Consider the following 21,608-nt stretch of genomic DNA (forward strand, 5'->3'; position numbering starts at 1 on the left):
TAGTGTATTATAACGAATAATCATGTTCCTACATTATAAAAGCTTATGAGTGTATTTATTGGTCTGGCCTACATAGAAAGTGTTACAAATTTTTACACAGTATTGCACTTACTGATTGCACTTAACTGTCTTTTCTGGTGACTTTATGCCACTTTTATAATATAAGCATAATGCTTGTGTAATAATGCACACACACAGCCGTTTAACAACACTGAACATAATTAAATTCATTCCTGTTTGACTTTTAGACTGCAAAGAATGCAAAAGAATGAGTGTGCAAGGAGGGCTATGATGATGGACAAAAGCTTCCATGCTTTCTCAGTTTCACAATCAATTATTTCATTTATTTATTTCCCTCATTAACAGCTTGAAGCTTGAGATGTAATCTGTAGCCTGTGTGGCTGTTAACTGCAGTGTGATTTGACACATTCTTTGCTGTTGTTTATATTTATCTGCACTAATGCAGTGATAATGTCCTGAATCAGTTTCCTTGGAAAAGACTAGTTGACTTGTCTTATCTTGAATACAGTGGATTTCCTATCTCAGGAAAGGGATGCCAATCCACTGCAGCGTAGAGCAAAGCAAGTCCATAGAAACAGGCTTTATATTCTTATATTTGTTTTATAATAATATCATACTGAGGAATATTAGATAAATTCAGTTATGCTCAAGTTGTTTTTTCACTTGACAAGATATTACTTTTCCAGTGAACCACAAACATTTAAACTAAACTGACATGGATGAACTCAAAAATCCAAAGTTCTACATCCTCAACTTTTAAGTAACACGAAACCTAATGAAGCTTAATGAAGACTAATCGCTCCCTATGCAGATGTCCCGTCAAAACGCATACAAGTCAAGTAAATACAGTTAAAGGCGTCTCTCGTCTCGACAGGACTAATTACTGTTTAAACCAGGAATGCCAACTGTACTGATGAAGCCGTGGACATGAGGAGACGTGCGGCTTCATCATGTCTCACCAGTGCAGCGTGGGATCTTGTTGTGGTTGCTCCAAGTCCCATCAGCCTGGCACACTGTGCTTGTCACCTCTTTAGAGGAGAGACGGAAACCTTCGTTGCAGAAGTACATAGCCCGTGTGCCTGCTGAGTAATCAGGCGCCAGTACACCTCCGTTCACGGGAGCTGTTGGCATGCCGCAAGACACAGCTGGGGGAAAACCAGGACGTAATTAATTCTTATCTCAGTACACAAGACTGTAATCACATGAGACTGTTTTGGCAAAGACTGGATCAGGTACTTCTTTCTCTAATTGGGGTCGAGTTGGTGCTGTAGTAAAAGCACAGTACACAGCATTTAAAGGACAACGTCATAAATATTACACAATATCAAGTAAAGAAAAAAAATAGCGGGGTGGTGTGATGAAGTGGAGTTACTGTTACCACCCTAAAATCTTTTACTTTCCAATAACAGCATGTCAAGAAGTCTTTTATTCCTTTTATACCACAGCAATTTACCAACAATGACTCTTTTTATTATTAACACAACAACACAACATATAGTTTTTATCCATTTATAGCTACATCCAGGTTGTGGGACGTCCACGAAATAAGCTCCTTTTCTCACTTACATTATAGCAGCTATAAGCAGTTGTTCCCTCACCAGCCTTTCTTTTTTCTCTCTCTTGACACTGGAGACTCCTTCCATAAATGTTTAATAAACATCTCCTTACATATCAACACTTATATTTTTCCTTGTTAAATAACAACACTTTTTTCCCCTCGTTCCATTTTTATTAGGTTTAGATTATGTGAAGTGTACGCCATATGAGCCACCAGGAATGAGGTGTTACTATAGAAACGAAACAACAATAATCAAAGCCTGTTTATACATATATATATATATATATATATATATATATATATATATATATATATATATATATACATATTGCAGCTTCTGCGGGAATCATCATACGATTATTTATTTAATCATCATACGATTATTCATATTTATAAGAATTTAATATATTTTTTTATATGTTTAATATTTCCCTCAAATGACATTCAGTGGGATTTTCGAGTGTATTGTGGGCATAAAATTTCCTAGAACAGGAATTTCAGTGTGAAATATGGTGAATATTGTAAATATCACAAAATTAGTCAGAGAGAAATTGTAACTATATGGCTGCAGAGCTATAATAATGTCTGTTGTTCAGATTTTTACTTTAAATATTCACAAGATGGAGTTTTTTTTTTTAAAAGCTCTTCACGCATATGCATAATTAAGCATCTAGCTCAAGTATTGATATCAGCATCTGAAAAATGGCATTGATGCATGGCAGATCACGTAACATCAAATACACATGGACTCGCTGTGGCCAATTATCCACAACCGGGTCAAAGAAATGCCACTTCTTCTGTCTGCAGGTCAATGCCATTGATTGAGCTGCACCACAGTGAAACATTTCCTAGCAACTACTCGTTTAAATCTGAGAGGAAAGCCTGATACTGAACCTTTGACTGTTTAACGCACTAAGCTATTAATTCAGGTAAACCCCGCCCCTGCCCCACTTCACCTTTGAATGAAGTCGTAAAAAAAAACCGCTTGATCGAAACAAGGCTCTGATTAGCCAACATGGCAGATATTGTTTAATTAAGTCCCGGAAAGCCAAACCGGAGCTGGAGCTTGTTCAAAGCGGACATCAATAAGCCTATGAGACATAATGAGATGTGCAATTATTGAGCACTAAAATCTAATGAAATAAATCAAAGCAACAATGGATCTCACGTAGCATGCTAATAACAGCACATACAGAGTGAGGAGCCCTTTGTTGTTTAACAGTATTAATTAGAAAGAACAAAGGCGAAACTGATGCCTGCTGTTGCCACTTGACATCGCCTGTTCCTGTGCTGATGAGTCGACCAATAAAACCCCTCCAATGGTATCCGGTTTGAGAGGAACAAAAAAAAAAAAAGGCAATGTGTCACGTCACATTACAGACAATCTGGTGTCGTCTTCATGTTTAACAAATTTAGAAGTTGTTAAACATGAAGACCACACCAGATTGTCTGTACATAGCGTTACATAGACTGCAAAAGTTTTCACCCCCCCTCCCCAGGGCTGTATTCAGACCTCAGATGTAACTACACATTAACACTATTCAGAGAGCTACATGAGAGGTACACGATTCTGACCTTGAACTTAAGTCCATTTTTCCTGCATCATATTCAGCTCGAACAAGGTTCAGTATTCAGTTTCAGGATCAGATTGTCCTTTATACCCTGGGCATGTTTTCTTTACAGGAGAGCGAAAATGAAAATAGCAAATTAAATGCATGATAAAATGGCCTATGTCCTGCGAACACATTACTATTCTATAAACTCGATTGAAAAACCTCATCTCTGATGCTTCTGCTCAAGAAAAATCTGGCAATCTTGGAGGAGTGATCTCCACACAAGTGATTTTAATAATCTGAAAGGGGAAGCCAGAAAATCAAACGTAAGCGGGTGCGTAACCCAACTCTGAATACGCATAACTTTCACTGAGTAAATATTGCTGCTGGCTTCTGGGTTAAAAAAAATACATTTGAAGGAGTTTAAAAGAAACATGAAGGAACAAGAAACAAGCTGAAGATGTATGGCAAGTTTAAAAAACGTTTTGTAATATAATATTATTTTGATCTTGAAACAAAAATGGTTGGCCAAGAATTTACTGAATTTTTTAAAAGATCATATTATCACAACACACTATTTGAACATTTTTGCTACTTGATAATAAAGGAATTTCTCTTAAACTCAACAGATTCAATGTCACATTGCTATGAATAAGATTTTAGTTTTGTCCTTGCAAAATTTGTACTTATCAGATTATTTTTTAATAATGCTAGCAATATTCTAGTTCTGCTAAGGCTAGCTGAGTTGCTAAATTCGATGCTATACCTTGGCATGCTGGCACGGAAGAGTCCCAGGTCAGATAGCCGAATTCGGTCTTCTTGCACATGGCCATGCTTTTCCCAATCAGCCTGTATCCTCGGTCACAGGCCCAGCGCACGACGCTGTTAACATGGCCGCCAGTCTGGCTGACCACGAAGCCGTGCTGCGGAGAGTCTGGGGTGCTGCAGTACATCGCTACAGATAAACGCACGGATATGTGAAATATACAGGAAGTGCTACGGTGTGGCGTAGAAATGAACCAAAATGGATTTTGGCATAGAAATGAACCAAAATGGATTCAAAAGTAATTTGTGATGTAATCTTTCATAAATATAATTTATACAAAACTGCACTTGTTTGTCATAATGAATGAAATAAAGACAGACTCTACTATACACACTGTATGTATGCATATAAACACACTCACACACACGCGCACACGCACACACACGCTCTTATGGATAGTATTTAGCATTGTATTCTTTATATTTATAGTATAATATTAACTGTGTGAAAGTGTATGTGATATTATCATTTATCTCAGTATGCTAAAGTCTAAAACATACACAAGCACAAAACACTTAACAAATGGAAAGACGTCATGGGCTTACAGACAATACAGATGGGGGACACGTGGCCAGGACAGACAGATGCACACGTGCAACGTGAGACACGCATGCGACTGAGAAAGAATTACCAATCGGGGGGGATACATACTTTGATACTCACCCACGTACGTGATGCGGAAGCCCTTGCGGTTGGTGCCGTGGTCAGAGGACCAGCGCAGGAGGAGCTGGTGGCCCGTGGTGCTCAGGCTGAAGGGCACGGCCAGCTCGCCGCTCAACACCGCCATGCTCGGGCTGTAGATGTTGGGTCCTGAGTGAACAAACACATAGAAAAATGTGTAAAAAAATAGATTTTTACTTCAGCTTTTCTCTAGTTTTAATCATATAATTTGACATTTAATGAGTATTTATTACTCATTATAATTATTTATTTATTTATTTGTTTGTTTGTTTATAATTAATTTTTTATTAAATATTTCATTTTAATTATTTTTTGAGCTGCAATTCCCTGCTTTTATTTTAATTGTGCAGGTATTTTTTTTTTTTTTTTTTTTAGAATTAATATGTTTGTCATTTTCTGCAACATTACAGCCTTCCCATCGGTGACTGAAGCATTAGCGCAACATCCTGCTTGTACCAAAAATTTGTTCTGATGGATGAATTACATTCCTAATTTGAGTAATTTTCTCTAAAATCTGCACAGGTTATGTGGGAAATTTTTTGGCCAACTCAGAGCTCTGTCTAAAAGGTTTATATATTTATATGTTTTTTCAGTTATTTAATATGTAAGTACAGATTTTGTTTCCGTAGATGTCGCTCACTCTGAGAACAAGTGACCTACAATAAACAAGTGGCCACTTGCAACTTTTTAAAACTCACTGATGGAAGCAAAAACAGTGGAGCTAATTGAATGAGTCGTTTCAGCTTGCTAATTAGCTACACTGCTCACGAGGCAGCTATTAATTTCTATGTAGTGACGTTACATCAACTGTCATGTATAATTGACTTATTTCAACGTTATGTGATGATAAATGATATAATGTTAAGTGTGTTAAATGAGTCTTCTTGTTCATGTAATAAACTTCACTTGAGATAGTAAAGGACTAAAATAGATATATTCGGGCTGAGTTATGCACACTTAGTGAGGATTTAATACAGAAACTGTGTACATCTGTATACAGACGTCAGAAATAGCTACAAGTGCTATTCAGAAGTTATGCTGGATCAAGTGCTATTCTAAAAGCCATATTGTAAAAAGGAATTTGCTGTGTTTACTGTGGACTATTCATGCAATATACTACTCCTGTACTAGACTCTGAGATGTTTATTTCAATGCTTGCTATCATCATGTTAGTCTTTTTTAATTTTTCATTTTTAAATGGTCTCTATGCTACATCATATTACAATTGACAACAAAGAAAAAAACACAATTTCTTTCTTCAGGTTTAACAACAGGTGCTTGAGTTTAAAGGTAGCAGTCCAGACACTACTGAAAAACTCAATCTTGGACCCTTCTACTTGAAAAAAATCTCGGTAATCTCAGAGGTGTAAACTACACACAGGTAATTTTAATAATCTGAATAGCACACACAGAAAATTGACTTTAGCAGGTGCTTAACCTGACTCTGAATACGTGTAACTTTCCTCGCAAAATACTGACATAACTCCCAAAATGGCCCTTCGAGCAGACAAAAAAATACTTCGCCCAAAAATAGATAAGCATGGCCAGCTCTGATGTGAAAGCTAGTACAATCAGCTGCCTCTCTTTTGTGTGATTCTAACAGACCAAAACCTGATTTCTATTCATAGAATTTTGAAACAATGACTGGCACCCAATCATCACCGAGATCAAGAATGCATGAAGCTAATCTCCCTGTCTTATGATCATAGTAGTCCTTTAAAGTGACTCAAGTACGAGCAAACCTATGAGCATAAACAATCTGCAGTGATTCGAGACAGCGTGAGGAAGAAGCTTTGTCTCTCGTGAAGCGTCTGTCATAACATCCTGATGCAACACACCTCTGTTCAAAAGCAACCGAGGCGTTACCGAGTGAGAGCGGCACTGTCCATGCCAAACAGCTGTAAAACATAACGCTAAAAGTTGACAATGATGAATGCGTCAGAACTGTACCCTGTTCTAAAGTATGTGTGTAAATCCCGAAGTCTTAGAATGACTAAAACGCACAAGTCCTCTCGCTTGCCGGTCCACTGGGGCTTTGTGAATGCCATGGGCATTTAATGACCTACTAATCAATGATGAGTAATGGGGTAATTTGCTAATAGTGCGCACTTAAGTAATTACTGTCTAATGACATTTTAAATGCGGCTCCGAATAATAAATATAGTGATAATAAATTCCAATCAGCAATCCGGCATCCAGTGTGTCTTGTCTTACTATTCTAAGCATGGGATATGGAAATGAGCAAGGGATGTTTCTTTTATTATTTTATTTATCACAAATTATTAATCATGCATCAGTAAAAATGATCACAATCAACTGTTAATGAGGCATGATGCAATGAATGATTATTTTAAAGACGTGTGTATGTTCCGGATATTATGCATTGAATTATTCTCCTTTATACTGCCGTGTTGAATTCTGGATTCCGATTGGTCAGAAGGTTAAGTTTCTAGAACTGCACGGTTCTGAAAGTAGTGCTGGCTCCTATTAATATGCTCATTCTAATACGTTATCGTTTCTATAGTAACGTGCACACATGGCCGATGACAGGAACTAAGGAGATGTTTATTTAATAGTTTTGGAAGGAGTCTCCAGTGTCAGTGCTTTGTAACAGACAGAGGTATAGCTGTAGCTTTAAGTTTTCAGATGCAACCTCTTCGCGGTTTCTTGGTAACATGACAAGCTGCATTTTGTGTCTTATTAACTTCGAGAGAGAGAGAAAAAAGAAAGGCAGGTGAGGGAACGACTGTTTATAAGTGATAACAGGAGCTAATTTGTTTAGTGGATGTTGTACAACTCTAAATGTAACTATAAATAGATAAAAAGTATGACGTTCTTGAATAAATAAAAATTGTAATAATTGAAAGACTGCTGTTGTATAAGAGGAAGAATACATTTTGAGGTGGTAAAAGGAACTCCCTTATTGATTATTTTCCATTAACATCACTACTCCAAGTGTTTTGCTGATTACTTAACCAACGTGTCTATATGTCTATGTTTACCATCAAAGATCTCCAGGATGTCGAACTCCTTCTCGGTTTGGAAGAGCTCGAAGTGCAGGGTGATGTTGTAGCCCTTCTCCACACTGATCATCCACGAGCACATCTGCTGGTTGGGGTAGTTTTCAGGGAAGCCTGGACTCAGGATCACGCCCGTGGAGTCAAACAGCACCTCGTTGTCAGGGCATCGCACTGGAAAGAAAGCACATTTTAATCCTTAAGGTCAAAAGGGACTATCATCAGACGTGTAGCGCTTTTCCACTGGATGGTTTGGCGCAGTTTAGCTTTGCAAATGAACAACAATCCTCCATGTTGTTGCTATTTCCACTGGCAAGCAAGCCAATTTGATTAGCATATCAGCTAATCCTGGACATGTGGGCAGAGCTAAAAATTGTGATTAAACAGTCAAACAGTCATCCTGAATAATTTTAAACAGAAATTTCATCCAAATAATACTTGCCATCTTCTAATTGGGGAAAATCCCAAATGTTTTTCTATTCACTTTGCTTGATCCCTGTTTAACCCTTTAATATAATAGAGATCATAAATACTGTAGAAATCCATTCGAAAGAAAGACATTCAGACAGACATTTTTTTTAAACATCCTCTGGTTAGGTTTGCATCTTCTGGAATTTCTCTGTATTTTCACTAAAGATTAAAATATTGGCACCCTTGGTTGGGTGTATGGGCAGCCATTAAGTGAAGGTTTGCTCCTCTATATTTTCACTAAACTTTGAAGTATTGTCAAAACTGTATTTTCTTTTGAATGACCAAGATTTTGACATTTTGATCTGAAAGTTAAAAGGTAAAAAAATGGAAGAAAACAGTCTGAACACAATTTCACAATACCCGGATCGATGGGAAATCCATTGCGTGGACACAAGAGTTAAGAAAACACACAATGTCGGTTCCAGAATAAGCTCTTTTTTATTACAGATAAAACTTCTAATTAAAGCCTAATGGCAGTTCTAAGGATCATAAACCCGTCACATGTGGAACTAAAGAGGCTGAAGAATGCTGACCAAGCACGCGGGACAGGATGTTAATGAGAAAACGGCGTGAGAAACAAATGAGGCGTCACTGCCAAGCTCACCTTGGCAAACTGGAGGAGTGCCATCCATCTGCAACCTCTCACCCAGACGGCAAGTCAAAATCTCACTGCCCACCAACGTGAAGCCTGGAAGGCACCGGTACCTGATGATATCTCCTGTTGAGCACACACACACGCACACACACACACACACACACACACACACACACAAGGATATTAGCAAGATTCATCTGCTTACAAGCATGACAGTAATGATGACAAATCAAGTGGACAAAGGAAACATTTGCAGTGAGGGTTTGCTTACACATGAATAATGGAAATAAATGCCAGTAGCTATGTTTACACACAGTTTAATAATCTGTTAATAATCCATCTGAGAGCTCAGTTGGAAACATAAACAGTTCAAGTACACACCTCATCGGAATAAACTGACGAATAAACTGATAAACAATCTGAAATAAATTCCTAGTCAAACAAAGTGTGTAATCCTTTAAATCGAGGAAAAGTAGTCACGTAAACCTTTCTGACTAATTACTTTCACTACAGGAAACAGTCTGTGTGTGTGTGTGTGTGTGTTTGCATCACGATGTGCTCCTGGTGTAATAAAACGGCCATGTAAGTTACTGATTTTCATCTATTGAAATTCATTTTGAGTTTGTATGGAGGTCAAATTAACGAGCTAACCTGAGTAAAGTAGGAGCAGGGTTTAATATTCATCAGAAATTCAGCAAGGAGGAAAAAGATACACGTAGGGAAAAAAAACTAAGAAATAATAAAAGCTATGTTTATTGTGCAGTTATTCCCAGGCAGCTGGTAACATTAGAAGAAGGTGGATAATGTGTGCATTTTGTTATTATCACGAACCTGAGCACACTTGCACACACACTCATCTCTTCTCACTGTCCATTCAATAAACACACTTAGATAAGGTAATATTGTGACATAAATAATTAAAAATACTGACTGGACTCAGAGTCTTAGTTGTTATGGCGACGAAGTTGTCTTTATTGAGAGAAAATAGAGGTTGGTATAGGTGCTATATCATAAGTGATAACAAGAACTAACATGGTGATTATTATTTTATTCCTTACTTATAGAAGCGAGGAGTGTAGTGCAACCAATCCACTGAGCTCCGTTACAGCAATCCAAGTCGTCCATGTTAATATGACAGCGATGTTTAAATCACACTAGCATGAGGTTTTTTTGTGACAGAATTCATTTAAATCACAGGCAGCATGATTAAATGGTTGAGTGAGCTGAGAAGACTCGTGTGCTCATAGTTGTGATGGTAACATTGACTCTAAACCTCATGTGCATAACTCTAGATTGGATTGGATTGGATTATATAACGCATATACATAAATGAAGATTGTCTACAAAGTGTCCAGTTTAGCATACATATACAGTACTGTGCAAAAATCCTACAGAGCAAAGATGATTTCAAAAATAATAAAATGAGACTTTTCTACATATCGAAACGGACTATAAGGAGCAGTAACAGTAACAAAAAACAAAAAAAAAGCAAGTGGATATTCATGACCGCCTTCATTATGTTTTCATCTACTTAAAATGTTACTTTCTTGAAAGGCATTCAAACATTTCTTTCCATAACATTTACTTTATTTATGAAAAATGAATGTTTTGAAGGCTAAAATTGGCTCTTTTTCTGGTGTCACAGAAAAATTGCAGAACCCCGAACAACCCGTCCATCCCCCCAAACCTTATGGTGGCGAAACCTTTTGCACAGTACTGTACTTCATATATTGTTCATGCGGATCTGCAGTTGGAATTAATTTATTCGGATTAGCAAGAATCTGCCGGTAGAGATGTATGACCATATATAAATACATTATCTGGAATGAACAGATAATACAAATACAGGTACGAATAAGAGGTGCACTATTTAGTTTTTTTTTTGAACAGAAAGAATCACTGGGCATGTGGTTGAGACTAAATGTTTGCATGGGGACGCAATAAAAAAAAGCATGGCTGACGTCACAGTGACGTGTATCAGATACAGATACTGATACATATCCTGATCCTGTTACACCACGAACAGCCAGTGTGTGTTTTTGATTTACCGATTTCAAGCTCGTCGTTGTCAGTGAGGATCTCGGCGTTTGCGACGGGTGCGGGAGGCTGACACACACGGAGCTGGTACGCTAAAAATGACAGAAAGTGACAGACAGGAAGTGAGAGACTGAAATGTGAGACAAGTCCAAGACCAGTGCACGAAAACACAGTTCCAAAAAAACCAACAAATGCACCACAATACACTCGCTACACAAGACAGATCATGAACCAGTGGGCAGCAGCATATGGAGGTGTAGCGGCACATTGCGACACACTCCTGATTCTTCTGCCAGACGGCGTGAGGGTGGAAATCTGAGAGAGGGCAGGCGGGGGTCGTCCCCACTTCTGGTGGCTTTGTGAAAACTCATAATTATGAGTTTAATATGCAGAATGCATTTTAATCAGCTGTAAAGTCAGAGGATTTCTATCTATATGGTTTCTACAGATATTTTCACACATTTATGCAAACCAAAAGTAAGTGGACAGTTGGTTCTGTTGTTTTTTTTTTTTTTTCGGTTTACAGAAAATGACAGAAAAAAAACCCTTTTTAGTCTGGGTGGAAGAAACCGTTATGGAAAAATGACATGATTTCACATTATGTGATTAATATATGAACTTACTGAAACATTATTCACATAATCTCAAAATCAAACCACCTGATCTACATGTGAAAAATTAAATCAATCATGTGGAAACAAATAAACTTGAAAAAGAAACGATTCATTGGAAAGAAAAATCACATGGAAAATAATCATGTGCAAAATAACACAAAAAAATAAATGAATAATGAGTAAAAATCCCATCTGCAAATAAAAGACTCGTGTAAAAATCCACAAAGAAAATGAATTAATCATATGTAAACGTGAATATGTGAAAATGAATCATGTAAAAATCACGTCAAAGAAATAGAAATAAATCAAATGGAAAATAAATGAATTACATGTAAAAAGCACACGAAAATAAATGATTCAGTGGAAAATATCGCATGGAATATAAATGAATCATGTGTAAAAAACATAAAAAAATAAATAATTAATGTGTAAAAATCACATGTCCAAATAAATGATTCACTGGAGAAACAATATCACACAAAAAATAAGTAAATTATGTGGAAAAAAATTCATGTTAACAAACATGACTCAAGTGTAAAAAAAAAAAAAAAAAAACGTGAAAATAAATCACATGTAAATTTACAAGAAACAAGAAATGAATCGTATAAAAATCAGGAATCATGTGAAAATACATGAATCATCTAGAAAAAAGCACATGTGACAATAAATGAATCAGGTATAAAATTATATGAATCATATATTTAAAAAAATTTCATGTGTGGAAGAAAAACGCATCTTGAAAAAGCATGTGAAAAAAAATGAATCATATACAAATGACATGAATCATGTTTAGAAAAAAACTCAGATGGAAAATAAATGGATCATGTATTGGAGGTGTGTATTTAAGATTTTGGAAGGAGTCTCCAGTGTCAGTGCTTTGTAAAGCTTCAATTTCAAAAACTACAATTTCAGTTTTACTCTTTCTAGTTTCTTAGTTTCTGTGGTTTTTTTTTTTTGTCTTATTAACTTCAAGAGAGGAAAAAAAGAGAGGCTGGTGAAGGAACGACTGTTTTTGTCAGCTATGACATAAGTGAGAGCAGGAACTTGTTTCAGGGACATTCCACAACATTAAATGTAACTAGAAATGGATAAAAAAGTACCAAAGTAGGATGTGTCATTCTTTAATTAAAGAAATTATACTAGTTGGCAAATTGCTGTTGTATGAGAGGAATAAAACACTTCAGGATGTGCTGGAATAGGAAAATAATCAACTTTGGTGTTGTAAGCGTAACTCTGCTTGTTATTAGAGGTGATAGAAATGCTTACGCCACACTGTTACCTCACCGAAAGACCTCTTTAAGAGTTCGGACTTTGTTGAAAGCTTTAAATTCTACATAACATCACAGGATTTTACATTTTGTGATCTTTGTTTTTTGTTTTTTTTAATTTCTTTACAACTCCAGGAAGCTTCTACGAGTAAAAAAAAAAGTCGATCTTGACGTTCTTCATTCCTCAGGTTAACACCAGCTCGTGTTTTCCCACAGGGAGAAAAGAGAGAGGACAATATCACTGACATTAGCGCTGATTGTGCTGATGCGTTCAAACTTTGCACATAAAACATTATAGCACGGAGGGAACTGCAATAACGAGCTCGCAATGCAAAGCTCATTACGAATTTAAAAGATAATAAAATGAAAATGGTGGCAGTCCCAGAGCTACGTTCCTGTTTCTTCGCTCCTAAACTTTATTTTTTCTTTTTCCACGGACGCTCGTAACGCTCCTCTCCTCCATCCTCTCGCCGCTTATGGATTCGGGATGAAATCTGCCATTCAAGTGCTTATTTGATGAGAATATTGGCATGTGAGCGAGTAATTGCCTCTTTCAGCATGGTCTCCGAATCTGTCTGTGCGATCTCGAGAGGTTTAGAAGGTGCTTTCGGTCCTGCGAGTTTTATGAGCTGCTTTCCGTCTCCTCGTGAAAATGAGATGAAGAGAACAAATCACTGTTATATGTTTTCAGATTCCTGTACAGACTCATAAAAGCAAATAATTTGTATACTACATTAGTGCTGAGTTCTCAAATGTTCTTCGATTCTTCACTACTGTGCAACTTCGCTAAGCCCATGAGTGCTTTTCTGCTTTTTTAAAAACAGCTACCAGTTTGTTTTGACACGTATAAAGCTTTAGCTCTAGTTTATTAGGATTTCTTCTGTGGCCCTTAGGTTTCGTGAGGAATAAAACACTCTGTGTTGTGCTGTTATAGGAAAAAAATCAACTACGTGGAATTACCGCAATCATCCTGTTTGTTTTCCAAAGACAGCACTTTCTGAAGTGATTCTTCTTATACCACAGCAATTTTCGAATGATTACAATTTCTAATTTATTAATGAACAACATGTGGAACTTTTTATCTGTTTATAGTTACATTTAATGTTGTAGAATGCCTGTGAAACAATTTCCTGTTCTCACTTACGTTACAGCAGCTACAAAAAGTCCTTTCACCAGCCTCTCTTTTTTCCTTGCTCTGGAAGTTAATAAGACACAAAAATGCAGCTTCCCAAAAAAAACTGTAAAGCATAAACTCCTCTGTACTGAAGATGTCGGAAAACTTCCAGCTTTACCTCTGACTGTTACAAAACCGATGGCACTGGTGACTCCTTCCATAAATATTAAATAGACTTTTCACCTCACTGAAAACTTACAAAAAACATATCAATAATTAAAATCAGTTCATGTGGAGCATTCTGCATACACATCCATATATAAGTTGTTACTATAGAAACGAATAAATGTATTAGAAGGTAATATAAACCTGTGATTTGTAGCTGCACTACTGTCAGAGCTGCTGTTATTGAAAATCAATCAACATCTTCTGACCAATCAGAATCAGGAATCCAACAGCGCTATGGTATTGGCATATGGTGTACTGGACAACTGATTATAAATCACCTTTAACATTTATTAGATAGATAGATAGATAGATAGATAGATAGATAGATAGATAGATAGATCATTAAAAGTATACAATAATTTGTTAGCAAATTAGTTTATACTATATGGCCAAAAGTTTGTGGACACCTAACCATCACAGCCATATGTTTATTCCCCCTTATGTTTATTCTTATTCCCTCCACTCTTCTGGGAAGGCTTTATACTAGATTTTGGAGCGTGGCTGTGGGGATTTGTGTTCATTCAGCTACAGGAGCATTAGTGAGATCAGACACTGATGCTGATTAAGGAGGCTCCAGTTCCAGTTCATCCCAACAGTGTTCAGTGGGGTTGAGGTCAGGGCTCTTAGTTCCAGTGAAGGGAAATTTTAAAGCTACAACATACAATGACATCCTGTACAGTTGTGTGCTTCCAACTTTGTGGCAACAGTTTGGGGGAAGATGTACATACGGGTGTGATGGTCAGGGGTGCACAAACTTTTGGTCGTGTAGTGTATTTTGCACATCCACCTGTGAAATATTTGTGTAATATATTTAACGTCTGATTGTTGGATGCAGCTGCAGTGACTGTCACCATGACGGCTGCCTTAACTATAGCAATTTTCCAGTGAAAAAAAACCTGCCACATGTCTGTAAATGGTGTAAACACAAACAGCAAAAGCACGAAACTAGCATTATCACACGGAAGCAGCATTAAAACAGACAAATAATTTCCAAGAACAGCTGCTATTTCATGGAATCTATAACACAACTCGTTGTGTAGGTGTCGGGTCAGGAGGAGATGATAACGCTGAAAATATGAGGCCAGAAGAAGGAAACGGCGCTCACAGTGATAATGCAGAACGAAGAATCCGCTGGTGCTGAAGTCGCTGTGGAACTTGAGGAGGATGTGGTTGGAGGTGCTGGAGACGGCTTCCTGTACCGAGCTGCCACTGAACTGACCGAGCTGAGGTGAGGTCTGGTCCAGGCCGTCCCTATGGCATGAAAAATTCATGCTGTTACAAAATAACAAGCAACATATCTGTGCTTAGAAATATCACGACGACTTTCTAAGATGGAGCTAATAAATGTCTAACACACTGCAGAGGTGGTGCGTGTACTAAATTACTGACAAGGGAAACTGCTTGAATTTTTTTTTAATCACACAACATTTGTCAAAAAAATTTCATTTTCTGTTATTTTGTTCTGTTTTGATGCATGACATCTATATATAAAACACCATTTTATCTGCAACCTATTCTTATACATTCTACTTAAAGTTGGGGTTTATAACTCCTGCATAAGGCGTTCATGACAACTGACATAAACCTACATATTTATAAACCAAAATATTTATATAAGACTCATCAAATTTGTGAAGTGGACATACCACCTGAATAAAGTGACAGATTCTTGTTGACATAAATAGGTTGTGACACTTTTTTAGCTGACTTTTTAGCTGAGTCGAACCCCCAACCCCGGAGGTGCAACAGTGCTAACCACTAAGCCACCACACCCCCCACAATAATGGATCGTGCTTATTACTTAATTTTTTACTTAAATTTTTGCATGTCTCGGGAATCAGTCCACAGCAGTTGTGTACGAAATGTCTGGCTTATCTAGAAGTTGCTCTGCATACATCAGATGTACACTTTTGTGATAAGGTCGCAGGTAAGGTTTCCTGCTGATGACTCTTCCATGCAGATCATATTTGTGCAAGCAATGCTGCGAAGTACAACGGTGCACCACCGCTCCTGTGTCAGATAAACCTTCCTGCATGGTTGTTGAGTGTTAGCAAAGAGAATTGACTATGCTCTGGATCTGTTATTCCTAATGACCTGAGTAATTAGTCCTAATGAGTCACTTAAGGTCTAACATGTTAATTAAGTTTTGAGACTTTAAAACTGGAAGAGGGTCCAAACGTCTGCTCCTAAAACTACTATTTTATTTATTTATTTATTTTTTAAGTTCATCAAATATGCATTAACGTTTGCAGAAGCACATTGACCTCCTTCTTCCTACTTGAAGACTGGACATAACAACATGCCCATATTCTTGTCAATAGATATCATTTCCAAATATGAGCCCAAAGACATGCCTTCTCTGCTCTCTTTCTCCCACCTGATGCTTGGCTTTACAGGCTTCTCATCCCTTCCAGCCAAAGCCAAAGTGATCAAAAATGAAGGGTTTGAAATGTTGCCATGTGAACGCAGCACATGCCACATAAGAATCCATTTAATTCAATTTGCAGGCGCACTAATGTGCTACACTGCGAACATCTGCCTCGCATTAGACGCCGACGCATTAGTGAAAATGCAACAGTGAAAAAATTCACTCCTCAGTACCATTCAGGATGCGTGTGTATGTGTGACTATTATTCTGTTTGACAAAAAGAAAAAAAACAGTGCGACAATAAGCTTTGAAGCTTCGAGAACAAAAAATAATTGCTAGTGAAGGAAAAACAGAAAGGACATAACCTGTAAATACCCCCGGATTAGTCTGTCAATACCCCTGAATCAGTCTGTAAATACCCCCAAATTAGTCTGAATCTTAAAATGTAATTTCTGTTCTTTAACATAATGTAAAAAAACAAGTGGCGCCTAAAGCACTTGGTCTCTGACAGCTAAGTGCCCAACAGGGGCCCACTTTTGATCTGTCTTCGATTCAGCTGTGAGCATTTATTGAAAATTGCAGAAAATATGGAAAATAACAGGCTTTTATGGAAAGCAATGCAAAATAATAAGCCTTGTGTATTTTCTTATACACTACGACTAGAAGGAAAACAACACGATGTAAAATGGTGCCAGAACAGTAGTAGTTATCAACAATATCGGGATATTCACAGAGGTCACTTTGAACATATAAAACTATTACCCAAAAAATAGATTTAAAGTAAATTATTAATTTAAAAAATGAATTTAAAGCCAATTATTGGAAAGTTCTTAATAGTTAACCACATTCTCTGTATTTGCTAATTCTATGCAAAAAACCCAACCCTGTTACTTTCAATCCATTTAATAGTGAAATAGAGAAAAAAAATTGATTTTTGTATTACATAAAGTATTACAGGGACTAACTGGCTTCAAACTCATGGAATCACCTCTATATTGTTTGCCCTTTAGCATAAATATGTATATTCAGCAGAGCACATTCCAGATATCAGCTTGTGTTGCACAAATAAGCAAAAAACTTAATTAGTACACGTTTAAAGCATAACATTTATTTCGTGGGTTTCTAAGCTCAGAGAGTATACGTGAGCTCTTACAGGTTAAGTTTCTTCACTTCACTGCTGCCATGGCAACAACTAGCAGAGATGTCATTAATGTTATATCCATTGCTCTTGAAGCGTCTCGCCACTGGAAAGAAAAAAAAAAAATCTTCATTCTGACAGTACGTAGGCACTGGATGAAATTTCTCCTGGTTTCCCCAAAGTACAGTTGATTTCATCTCTTGCTGGTGATACAATAAACTCCTGCAGTGATGGATGACTGATCTTTAGGACCTCTGATTTTAATGGCTGCATTAATCAATTTCCACGTACCACATCGTAAGAACTGCAATTATTTGTCAGATCATTTATTTCACTCGCTGACAGGCATACCTTAGATGTTTGGAGGAGATTTGTGGAGGTTACTTAAAAAGAGAGGCCCTGTAAGGATCATTCTATTGGATGTAAAGACTAAAACACCCTGTGTTGTGCTGGTATAGGAAAATAATCAACAACAGGGTGGTGTGCTGAAGTGCAGTTATTGGTACTACCCTCATCCTCACTCCAGTCACTCTCGCACCAGCCTCTCTTTTTTATTTCTCTTAGAGCTAGATCAAGAAAAAAACAGGTAGAAGTCGATGCCAATGGCGTCAGCTGGGATGCCTCTGCTGCCAACAAGTCTAGTCCCTATTGTTACTAATTTGTATTCCTGAAATACCCTTAAAATATACTTCAAATACACTCACTGAGCACTTTATAAGGAACACTATACCGTACTGGGTAGGGCCTCAATTTCACAGCCTCAATTTTTTGTGGCATAGATTCCACAAGATGTTGGAAACATTCCTTTGAGATTCTGGTCCATGCTAACATCACGCAATTCCTTCAGAGTTTTCAGGTGCACTTTCATGCTACAAATCTCCCCTTCTAACACGTCCCAAAGGTGTTCTACTGGATTCAGTTCACTGAAGAACACAGTGAACTCACTGAGATGACTTTTGCCTTGTGACATGGTGATTATCATGCTGAAAGTAGCCATTAGAAGATGGGTAAATTGTGGTCAGGAAGCGATGTACATATTAACAGGCCCAAAGTGTGCCACACCATTACATTCCCCACACCATTACACCACCTCCACCAGCCTGAACTGTTGACACAAGGCAGGTTGTGTCCATGGATTCATGCTGTTGGCACCAAATTCTGACCGGAGAAATCGAGATTCCTCAGACCAGGCTACAGCTGTCCAGTTTTGGTTAGCCTGTTCCCACTGCAGCCTCAGCTTTCTGTTCTTCGCTGTCAGAAGTGGAACCCTCATGGTCTTTCGCTGTTGTAGCCCATCCACCTCAAGGTTCAACCTGGTGTGCATTCTGAGATGCTTTTCTGCTCACCACAATTGTACAGAGTGTTTATCTGAGTTACTGTAGACTTTCTGACAGCTCGAACCAGACATTCTCTGTTGACCTCTCTCATCAACAAGGCGTTTCCACCCACAGAACTGCTGCTCACTGGATGGTTTTTCTTTATTGCACTATTCTGAGTAAACTCTAGACACTGTTGTGTGTGAAAATCCCAGGAGATCAGCAGTTATATAAATACTCAAACCAGCCCATCTGGCACCAATAATCATGCCACGGTCAAAATCACTGAGATCACATTATTTTCCCATTGTGATGGTTGATGTGAACATTACCCAAAGCTGCTGGCCCATGTCTGCATGATTTTACACACCGCACTGCTGCCACACTATTGGCTGATTAGATAATTGCATGGACGTGTAGAACACGTTACACGTTTTCCCAATAAAGTGCACCTAGTGGCAGAGGCATAAAAAAAACTCAAATTACAGGGAAACCAGAAAACATTGACAGAAAACATGAATCTTGATTTCTGCTGATGGTTGGGTCAGATTTGAACAGCATGCCTCCATGGACCCAACCTGCCCTATGTCAACAGTTCAGGCTGGTGGTAGGGTTATAATGGTGTGGGGAAAGTTTTCGTAGCACACACTGAGCCACTTAATACCAATCAAGCATCGTTTGAATGCCACAGCGTGGTACATCTGAGTATTGCTGCTGACCACATCAAGCCATTTATGACCATCTTATAATGGTTACTTCCAGCATGATAATGCACCATGTCACAAAGCACAAGTCATCACAATCTGGGTCCATGAACAAGATACAAGGTACATGAACAAGTTCAGTGGCCTCCCCTAGGTAGGCAGAATAACTATGTTATGTAGTTAACTTCCAATATTTTGGAATGGTAACACATGGTCAGATATTATTATCCTCATATGCAGCAAATGTCTTGTTTTCAATACAAGCTATCGATTGAAAGATATCAGTCTTAAAGTGATGGTTTAATCCGTTTAAAAAGTAGACCATGCTTCTCCTTTAAAGAGGAGAGGAGAGGATCTATGGTAGTGGTGGTTATTTTCGTTGAGTCAAGACCCTTTAATGATGTCGGCCTCTTTTGGAATGAAGATGATGTGGCTGCTAAGTCTGATTTTAGTGGAAGTGCATCTGGCCAATTTGATGACAGGACTGGAGATGGAAGATTGCAGTCAGCTGGAAAATTGCGCAATCGTCCTCAGGCAACAAGATGTTAATTGCCTGATGGTAAGTGTGTAGTCGATAAATATGAATATGAAGATGAGTTTGGGGAATAACTGTAGAACTGTCTAAATAAAGATGTAAAAGTGTCTATGATTTTAAGACGATTGCAATTATAAAAATATTGTTCCTCCAGATCTATAATGTACGTATGAATAGGAACTATTTTGTTTTGTGGATGTTTCATAACATAAAAATTTGCCAATTTCTTACCACACAGTGATGTAGTCGTAGATGGGTTCGGTGTTCAGAATGGTGAAGTTGATGTAGATGCCGTTGCCTGGTGGGACCCTGATGGTCCACGTGCAGTCCTTCAGGTTGGGGTAATCATCCGGGTGACCTGGAGAGTAGATGGTGCCCTCCAAAGCAGTGAGATTTCCACCACAAAGTGCTGAGAAAGCAGCAGAGAACAAAAGATCACAAAAATGCCACTTACACCAAGGACTTTTCCTTTCCTATAGCCTTGTAAACAGCGCTCTTGTCTTTTAACTCCATGTTCACGGCCCTGCTGCGTGTTAAAGAAAGCGCACTCTGGAGTTTCAGCCTTGTTTTTTTTTTAAAGGTCAGAGCTCACAGTAAATACTGTAGTGTGGGACGCACTAACACAAAGCATGCAGAGAAGAAACTGCAACTCTCAAGAGCCTTTGTTTCGCCATGCAGCGCCTACACAGAAAAATAACCACTGTTCAAGTCCAAAATGTCAGCTAGTCATGGGGTCCCGGCATCAGCATGACCAAGCTAACTGCTGGGTTTCACGCCTTCCTAACAATCACATGGCAAGGAATCAGATCAGGCATGAACTGTATGCTAGAGAACATTGTAAGTTTAGTGTATCTGTGTGTAGATTTTCTCCACCGTTGCAACGTAATGAGAAATAAAAAGTGCAAACTAGCGCCCGTCACACAAAATTCCAGTTAGCAAACTTCGGTGCTCAGAATCAGCTGCACCTGTTCCTAGTTAGCCATCTCATTATGTCTCATTACTCCGTGTTTATAAATACATGCACTCATTTTTTTTGTCCTGCACCTTTCCAAAGCCTTGAACTGGTCTAATTTAACGCTAGTGCTCGCATTTTCTGATGTCGTCCTTGAGAAAATGAATGTTTACTTAGCGAGTAGGGGAGAGTCAGCATAACTGTAACGTTTCTGGTTTAAATTACGATGGTTTCTACATAACAGCGTGAACATGTGTGCTTCTCTTATCAAGTGCAAGTTTATCAATATCGTGAGCGAGTACCGTGCATTTTCACTGAAACGAAAAGAAGTCTTGTGTTACAGGTTTACCGGCAAAGCAGCACAATCGTAACACAACTGAAAAAACTTTATATGTACAGCAGGAAAAAATTAATTCATAATTAAACCATTATACATTCATCACACTGTCTGATATACATTTGAGGGTGGCTTGGAAAATCATAAGTAAACACAATAAATCACTGAATGTCTATTACATTATCATCATCATCATCATCATCATCATCACACAGTAATATCTTTTTAAGATCATCCATTTAAAGATGAATTGTAATTGAATGATGATTTTTTTT

At 37.9% G+C, this 21,608-nt stretch overlaps 1 protein-coding gene across 4 annotated transcripts in view; it reads right to left on the minus strand.

The window, feature by feature from the left end:
* Window positions 1–21,608, minus strand: part of csmd3a (CUB and Sushi multiple domains 3a) — a 237,373-nt gene that overhangs the window by 61,600 nt on the left and 154,165 nt on the right. For 2 of the 4 annotated variants that reach the window (XM_026924403.3, XM_053228098.1), the window contains exons 43-50: window positions 20,276–20,453; window positions 15,089–15,234; window positions 10,771–10,851; window positions 8,732–8,845; window positions 7,642–7,830; window positions 4,622–4,768; window positions 3,899–4,087; window positions 981–1,166 (exon numbers count right to left, since the gene is read on the minus strand). In XM_026924403.3, coding sequence (XP_026780204.3) covers window positions 981–1,166; window positions 3,899–4,087; window positions 4,622–4,768; window positions 7,642–7,830; window positions 8,732–8,845; window positions 10,771–10,851; window positions 15,089–15,234; window positions 20,276–20,453 — 1,230 coding nt within the window. Of the gene's footprint in view, window positions 1–980; window positions 1,167–3,898; window positions 4,088–4,609; window positions 4,769–7,641; window positions 7,831–8,731; window positions 8,846–10,770; window positions 10,852–15,088; window positions 15,235–20,275; window positions 20,454–21,608 lie in introns of all 4 variants that reach the window. The other 2 variants (XM_053228099.1, XM_053228097.1) reach the window with 1 other exon arrangement.

The sequence above is a fragment of the Pangasianodon hypophthalmus genome, chromosome 22, assembly GCF_027358585.1.
Source record: "Pangasianodon hypophthalmus isolate fPanHyp1 chromosome 22, fPanHyp1.pri, whole genome shotgun sequence".
Lineage (NCBI taxonomy): Eukaryota > Metazoa > Chordata > Actinopteri > Siluriformes > Pangasiidae > Pangasianodon > Pangasianodon hypophthalmus.